General features: G+C 37.6%; 1 protein-coding gene across 1 annotated transcript; it reads right to left on the reverse strand.

Annotated features, from left to right (window-relative positions):
- Positions 1-263: 263 nt before the first annotated feature.
- Positions 264-5,046, reverse strand: LOC117318782 (the record flags this gene model as incomplete). Its single annotated transcript, XM_033873736.1, has 3 exons — positions 2,308-5,046; positions 665-2,225; positions 264-419 (listed from the first exon to the last, which is right to left on the reverse strand). Coding segments are annotated over exons 1-3 (4,456 nt in total), but the record flags the coding sequence as incomplete, so codon positions are not given.
- Positions 5,047-9,142: the final 4,096 nt, after the last annotated feature.

A 9,142-nucleotide genomic window follows, 5' to 3' on the forward strand; every position in this document is an offset into this window, starting at 1 on the left:
ATGTTTGTTTGGGATCTTTCTTTGGGTATACTATACGGTATTTTTAATAGTTGGACTGCGAAATGATAACAGAAACGTTGGCGTACATTTGAACATTTATATAGGTCAACATCATACACAATACAGAGGTGTCAATAAACAATAGCACAGTCTTTACTGAAACACACCGCCCGGGGCGATGACCTTATTTTCACCGCTGCAACGAAACTCTGTACGGAAAATCCTGCACATACGTGTGCATCACTTCGGGAAGACATGCTTACCCGACACTTCCGGTTGCTCATCATCATATTGCTGTCCATATCGTCCTTTCAAAATTGAGCACACATCCTCCATCTTCCATTCACTTTCCGCGCCTTCGCCTCCTCCCCCCAAGCTCCAATTCACCCGGAACTCCTCTTGCGTTTTTGAAAACAAAACTGCCAAGGGCGACAACTGCGCCTGCACTTATCTAAGGTCGCACATCACCATTTAATATAGCTATATTTACACATACATGAATATTTATTCTGACAACCCCCTATTTCTGAAAATACTTAACTTATGAATTTTCACAACATCAAGAATAAATTCAAATATAAATCCTGCGAAATATGTAATACATCCATTAATCATTACAGTAATGCGTTGTAGGGAGCAGGTCAGCCACTCTAATACTGCCTACTTAGGTAATCTGCAGCTACATTTTCTGATCCTTTAATCATTTTGATGCGGAATTTGTAATTCTGCAAAAACAATGCCCATCGCATTATCCTACTGCTCTCAATCTTGCTCTTTTGGATATACACCAATGGCCTATGATCTGTGTAGAGTACAAACTCTCGCCCATATAAGTACATTTGGAATTTCTTGACAGCAAAGATAATAGCTAAACATTCTCTTTCGATAACGGAGTAATTCTTTTCTCTGTCAAGTAGCTTTTTACTTGCATAGGCGACTGGAAATATACCATCAGCATGTTCTTGTAGTAAAACACAACCTAAACCAGTATCTGAGGCATCAGACTGTACAATAAACATTTTTGAAAGGTCAGGCAGCCGTAGAACAGGGGCCGTGATCAAGAGGTCCTTTAGACATCTGAATGCATTGTCCTCTCCTGGTCCCCAATCCACCTGATTTGGTTTTCCCTTCTTGGTGAGGTCTGAGAGTGGTGTTGCAATATCCGCAAAGTTTGGGACGAACTTCCGGTAGTACCCCGCTAGTCCAAGGAATGCTCTGACCTGCCTTTTTGTCTTCGGTTGTGGTGCGTCTCGAATCTTCTCCAGCTTATCTTTCTCCATGGTAATTGCACCTTCACCCACAGTATGGCCTACGAATCCTAGTGTCCTGTAGCCTATCATACACTTTGACGGCCGTACCGTTAGGTTCGCATCTCTAATTCTCGAGAATAGCTCTCTAAGATCTTGAACATGTTCCTCCCATGTCTTGTTATGATTAAGAATATCATCGACATAATGGTCCGTATTCCTACTACCATCCAGCATTTTCCTCATCATTCTGTTGAATGTGGCTCCTGAGTTAACTAGACCAAATGGAAGCTTCCGAAACTGGTAACAACCTTCTGGCGTTGAAAATGCAGTCATGTGTCGTGATTTCTCTTCCACAGGTATTTGCCAGTAGCCTTTGCTAAGGTCGAACTTTGAGAAATATTTATCCTCGTGAAGCTTTGTCATAATATTATCAATATCTCCCATTGGCTCAGGATCAAAATGAGTCACTGCGTTTAGTTTGCGAAAGTCAATACACACCCTATTGGTTTGGTCCTTTTTCTTCACCATGACAATCGGAGCATTATATGCAGACTTCGAGGGTTCTACTATTCCCAAGTCTACCATTTTCTTAACTTCCTCCTGCACTTCTTTCCTTTTGGCATACGGTATTGGGTACGGTTTAACTCGGATAGGATTATTACTGGTTGTCTCAATACGGTGTGTCTGTAGATGTGTCGTTCCGGGGACATCCGTGAAAATATCCTGAAATTCTTCTAGAAGCGCTTTCACCTCTGACTGTTGATCTTCTGACAATTCGTCACTGATTTCAACATCCTTGAATGTCTCCTTTCCAGATAGGTTACCTAACTCTAGCAGGTTTTCATCGTCCACAGCTCCACAGTCGTTCTCATCTTCAGCCTCGATAACTGCGATTCCAGCTACTGTCTCTTTTGCTGACCCTATTGGACATGTTGCTTTACATTTTGTTTTGACGTCTACTCGCTCAACGTATAACTTAAGTAGATTCACATGATATATTTTTTATTTTTCCTCCAACATCAACTTTATAATCCATGTGGTTTACGACCTCGACTACATCAAATGGTCCTTTCCACTGTAACAAAAGTTTGTTGTTGTCTGTTGGTAACAACACCAGCACCTTTTGTCCGACCTCAAACTGACGGTTCTTTGTTCTCTTATCATAGTGGTGTTTGTAAATTCCTTGTGACTTAAGTAGACTTTCTCTGGCTATCTTACAGGTTTCTTCTAACCTATCTCTTAAGTTGAGAACATACTGGTATGTATTCCTCGTCTCAGATTTCTCATCTGCCTCATCAGTCCATATCTCCTTTAACGCTTGCATGGGCCCGCGAACTGTCCTCCCGTACAGTAGTTCAAATTGCGAGAACCCAGTACTTGCTTGTGGGACTTCCCTGTATGCGAATAATACAGCGGGAATATACCGGTCCCAATCTTGTGGTCGTTCTTGGCACATCTTCTTTAACATGCTCTTCAGAACCCCATTCATTCTCTCACACCAACCATTACACTTCGGGTTGTATGGTGTTGTGAACAGTTGTTTGACTGACACCAGTCTGCACACCTCCTCCATGAGTCCTGAGGTGAACTGTGACCCTCTGTCACTTAGTATTTCCTTCGGGAAACCAACTCTACAAAATATTTCCATGAGCGCCTCTGCTATTCTCTCCGTCTCAATCTTGGGTAATGCTATGGCCTCAGGATACCTTGTCGCGTAATCCACAACTGTTAGTATGTAACGATTCTTACTTCCTGACGAGGGGTATATTGGACCAATCAAATCTACTGCTACCCTCTTGAAAGGCTCCTCAATCAACGGCATCTCTCCCAAAGGCACCTTTGTTACCCTGCCCTTTGGTGTGGTTCTTTGACATATATCACAAGACCTACAGTAGCGTGTCACATCACTAGTCATTCCAGGCCAGTAGAAACTTGTCGAAATTCTGTCGATAGTTTTCTGTATTCCCAAGTGCCCTCCAACAATTGACTCGTGTGCAAGTGACATCACTTTCTCCCTATATGTCTCTGGAACAGCGATCTGTCGTACATCTTCAACCAACTTCCCTCTCTTCTGTCTGTAGATACGGTACAAGATATTGTTATTTATCTCCATTCGGTACTTATCACCTTGGTTACCTTCCTTAGTTTTTGCAATCTCGTGCCACCTGTTCAGTGATTTGTCCTCCTGTTGTGCTTTCTGTAGTCCATCCAGTCCAACAAAATCCACCTCCTTTGCTTGGACATTCAATGGCTTTATAGGTTGTTTCTCCCTCTTTGCTTCAGCTCTAGTCATCACTGCAGCTGTCTTATTTTCTTCTGAAAGCGGCCTCCAATCAACATCAGCCGTTAACTTTGCTGTGTCGACATTACCGATTACCAGATCATAGATTGGATCCTTCATGCACATTGCCTCTAGCTTCCCTACATAGAAAGGGGTATCAACATCAATCTTTGCCATTCTGAACATCCGCTCTGTTCCATCAATCAGTATACATGGGAGTTCCTTGTCAGTGATCTGGTCAGGATTTACTAAAGCTTCCCTAACAGCAGCGCTGCTACATCCTGTGTCCCTCAGAACCTGCACTGGGTGATCTCCCACGTATCCAAGCTGAACAGGCATTCCACTGTCTTCCAGTCTAATACGTCCCATTATCGCTATCCTTGATTCCTTCTTACTGCTAATCTCATCCCTAATACAATCCTCTGTTACTTCCTTTTTCTTCCTTGAAGCCTTACAAAGTGCCGCCTTGTTGGTGTCTTTACTCTGACTACCCTTGTGTGGCCTTGACCCAATCTTGCCTCCTTCCGCATGATCTCGAGCGATGTGACCCTCACCTCCACAAATAAAACAGCGACGTGTCCTTTGACCTTTATCATCTGTTGTCTTGTCACTAACCTTTGGGTTTTGCTGGGGGTTATGACGAGGTGAATGATTAGCCTTATTGGAATTATACCCAACGACCTTGTTAGGTTTGGAGATATTTCCTCCATGAGCCTCCATGTATTGTTCAGCAAGCCGTGTTAATTCCTTAACGTCCTTTGGTGCCCTCTCTTTGAGGAAAAGAGACATCTCTGATGAACAAGTCTGGATAAATTGCTCCCTTATAAGAAGGTCTGTTAATCCCTCAAATGAATGTTCAATCTCTGACATCTGAACCCATCTCATCAAATATCGTGTTGACCTCGCCACAAACTGGAAGGCGGTTTCACCCTTCTCTGGCTTACTCTCCCTAAACTTCAAGCGAAATCCTTCCTCAGTAAGCTCATATCTTCTGAGTAGTGCCTTCTTCAACTCATCATAATCATCAATCTGCGTCGATGGCATGCTTGAATAGACTTGTAGTCCTTTACCAGTGAGCAGTGGACTGAGACTCACCGCCCAGTTATCTGTATTCCACTTCTGTGCTATGGCAAACTTCTCAAATCTCTCTAAAAATGCATCCATATCATCCTTTTGTTCATCGAACTTAGGTAGCTTGGGTCGCAGTGACCTTGACCTAGCCTCTTCGGAGTTTGACCTTGACATCTCGCTTCTCTCTTGTTCCATCTTCAGTCTAGCCATTTCAATGTCAGTCTGCATTCTCAACTTTTCCAACTCAAATTGCCTGCTTTTCTCAGCCTCCTCGAGGTCACGCTTACGTATCTCCTCCTCTCTGTACTCCTTTTCTTGGTCACGCTTCCTCGCTCTCTCCTCTCTGTCCAAGTACTCCTGTTCCTTGGCTCTGACAAACTGTTGTAACTCCGTTTCTTTAAAACCCAGTCTCTCCCCAAGTTCTAACCACTTTTCGTACTCCATGGTATATTTCCAGTCGCTTACATACACTTATAAGTATGGACAATAAAAACCTTGAGTAACTACGGTTACAAGGATTCTACTCAGAATTATCTAATTTTAAAAAAAATTCTAGAGTTTTAAAATCTAGTGAAAACAACCAATGTTGTGCAGTGAGTCTATTTACATAATATTCTACAGATATCAACATGCAAACAGAACACTGGTACTGATATAACTTAATCTAATTCAACATCTGTAACACAGCTAGTATACACTCCATGTACCCGAACAATACTTGTCCATGAGATTTTTCTTCTTTTTAATCTCAAATTAGAATAATAAAACAATCTGTCTAAAAATACCTGTGTATATTACCCGACCTATTCTCATCTGTGCAGAATAACAGTAAATCCACAGTATTTCTAAAAAAATGTGTGTACCGATACCCTATTCAGTATGATAGCTATAGCAAACAACCTACTCTCTAGTGCAAAATAACAATTGATAATAATATGCTCAACCTATTCTGACCCTTAGAATAATAGCATAAAAAAATATTATACAATCCGACCTATTTTGACACTCTGATGGTTCTATATTGCTACCCGCTAACCTACAGCTTATACTGAGGGTTCATGTTCACTTCCGGTAGACAGCTGACATGATACACCGACCGTATATACCTATACAATTGCATCTTAATACATTTTCTAATGCATAGGGGTACAACATCCAACATCAATTCCACAGTCCAACAAGCTACCCTTTGAATAGTTCAAAATAGATAAAAAGTCAAGTGGCCGAAATATCTATAGAAAACTGAAATCCCGGACGAGCCCCCAATTGTCAAAATATAGAGCGATGAATACACGGAACTGAGCAACGAGTCCCAGGCCATGTACTCGCCTTTTGATGTATGTTTGTTTGGGATCTTTCTTTGGGTATACTATACGGTATTTTTAATAGTTGGACTGCGAAATGATAACAGAAACGTTGGCGTACATTTGAACATTTATATAGGTCAACATCATAACACAATACAGAGGTGTCAATAAACAATAGCACAGTCTTTACTGAAACACACCGCCCGGGGCGATGACCTTATTTTCACCGCTGCAACGAAACTCTGTACGGAAAATCCTGCACATACGTGTGCATCACTTCGGGAAGACATGCTTACCCGACAATTTCCGGTTGCTCATCATCATATTGCTGTCCATATCGTCCTTTCAAAATTGAGCACACATCCTTCCATCTTCCATTCACTTTCCGCGCCTTCGCCTCCTCCCCCCAAGCTCCAATTCACCCGGAACTCCTCTTGCGTTTTTGAAAACAAAACTGCCAAGGGCAATTTAATATAGCTATATTTACACATACATGAATATTTATTCTGACAGTCCTTTACGAAACTGGACCTTTTCATATTCCTTAATATCAGTTTTATAATCAGGTAGACCCAATTCAATTCATATAATATCATCGATAGTTGAAGTTTTGATATTGACATATGTTATAGTTAAAGATCCATGTTGAAATATAGCATGCGATGTAGTTAATTTTGAAAATAAAACTTCAGTAGAAATGCAGGTTTAACTGCAATTTGGAGATTAATCCTTTATTTTAGATATAAAATAAGCATTAACATGCTACTCATTCCATACAAATGATCCGATAATAATCTTTTTTTTTATACTTCATTGATCTGTTATTTTATTTAATTTCATCCCTCTGGCTACTGGTGAACCCGATTACAGAAGGTAAGTAATACTTTTGTTCCTATGTCTGATAATACGCATATTGATACATATTGATTCCATAAAAGGGTGATTAAATACAAGTATTAAAAGGATTTCGACATTTAAAGCTTTGATATTAAAATGTATTGATACATCAAAACTTGATACATGATGAGAGTGAAACTTGCACTTTAATCTATTGTTTATTTATTCAGTTTTACCTGATCAAATTCCAAGACATATCAAATCCCAGAGAACTTATACATCTGTCTAATGATTCTGTGTAATTTCTGAATGTCAGGCAAAATGCCATAATTGCAATTCTTTTGAAAATGAATTAATTCATAACTACGTAATTTTAGGAACCATATCATACATTTAAACAATCTTTATCAAATAGCAATTATTGATACAATATTCAATAGCTCATATGTGTCTGGCTTCTTTGAAGCGACCTTTTTATATGTATTAAATAACTCAGTATCTCATATTCATACCAAGATACATGTGGTTTCAAAGTTGTTCAATGAATATTTTCCAGATTAATTAATATGGTATATATATATAATCTTAAATATGGTTATAGTGAATATGTCACATAATTCGGTTGTTGATAACATACGTATTTTTTGTCTATCCAATAACAAAACCGATGAAATGCTCTTAACATACACAACTGTCTGATTATTCTTTTGTGTATCTTTTAATGTTAGACACAAATGACATGATATCATTTGTTTTGAAATCAAGAATGTCGATATTACCGAAGTATGTCGTCTATTTAGAAACTAACCCAGTTTTTAAATACTACAATTTTGATTCACTTTTTAAAAACGTTGTTGATATTGAAATGATTGATTTTCAATCCATACTTTGAAATACATTTTCGATCAACATATTTGATTGTGATAAGAAAGTAAACGCTTTCAACAGTATATATTTAATCACCAGTGACATGTTATTTGAAAATATATCCTGAATCATGTTTTGATATCAAACGTGACAAGAGAAAGTAAATTATAGTTTTGTCTTTTACGAAAGTGAACCTTTTTCATATTTCTTAATATCATTTTTATAAAAGGGAGATCCAGTTCAATTCACGAAATATCATCGATAGTTAAAGCTTCATATTGAAATGATTGCTTTTCAATCCATACTTTGAAATACATTTTCGATCAACATGTTTGATTGTGATTTGATAGTAAACGCTTTCACCCGTTTATATTGAAACACGAGTGATACATGGTTTGAAAACAAAATATTTAAACATGCTTTTTTATCAAACATGACAACAGGAAGTAAGTTATAGTTTTTTCTTTTACGAAACTGGACCTTTTCATATTTCTTAATATCAGTTTTTATAAAAGGGAGATCCAGTTTAATTCATGACATATCATCGATAGTTAAAGCTTCGATATTGACATATATTATAGTAAAAGATCCATGTTGAAATATAGCGTGGGATGTAGTTAATTTCGAAAATGAAACTTCAATAGAAATGCAGGTTTAACTGCAATTTGGAGATTAATGCTTTATTTTAGATATAAAATAAACATTAAAATGCTACTCATTCCATACAAATGATCCGATAATAATTTTTTTTTTTATACTTCATTGATCAGTTTTTTTTTTTTTTTTTCATCCCTCTGACTACTGGTGAACCCGATTACAGGCAGTAAGTAATACTTTTGTTCCTATGTCTGATAATACGCATATTGATACATATTGATTCCATAAAATGGTGATTAAATACAAGTATTAAAAGGATTTCGACAATTAAAGCTTTGATATTAAAATGTATTGATACATCAAAACTTGATACATGATGAGAGTGAAACTTGCACCTTAATCTATTGTTTATTTATTCAGTTTTACCTGATCAAATTCCAAGACATATAAAATCCCAGAGAACTTATACATCTGTCTAATGATTCTGTGTAATTTCTGAATGTCAGGCAAAATGCCATAATTGCAATTCTTTTGAAAATGAATTAATTCATAACTACGTCATTTTAGGAACCATATCATACCTTTGAACAATCTTTATCAAATAGCAATTATTGCTACAATTTTCAATAGCACATATGTGTCTGGCTTTTTTAAGCGACCTTTTTATATGTATTATATAACTCAGTATCTCATATTCATACCAAGAAACATGTGGTTTATAAGTTGTTCAATGAATATTTTCCAGATACATTAATATGGTATATATATATATATTGTAATCTTAAATATGGTTATAGTGAATATGTCACATAATTCGGTTGTTGATAACATAAGTATTTTTCTATCAAATAATAAAACCGATGAAATGCTCTTAACATACACAACTTTCTGATTATTCTTTTGTGTATCTTTTAATGTTAGACACAAATGAC

This window comes from Pecten maximus, unplaced genomic scaffold (assembly GCF_902652985.1).
Source record: "Pecten maximus unplaced genomic scaffold, xPecMax1.1, whole genome shotgun sequence".
Taxonomy (NCBI): domain Eukaryota; kingdom Metazoa; phylum Mollusca; class Bivalvia; order Pectinida; family Pectinidae; genus Pecten; species Pecten maximus.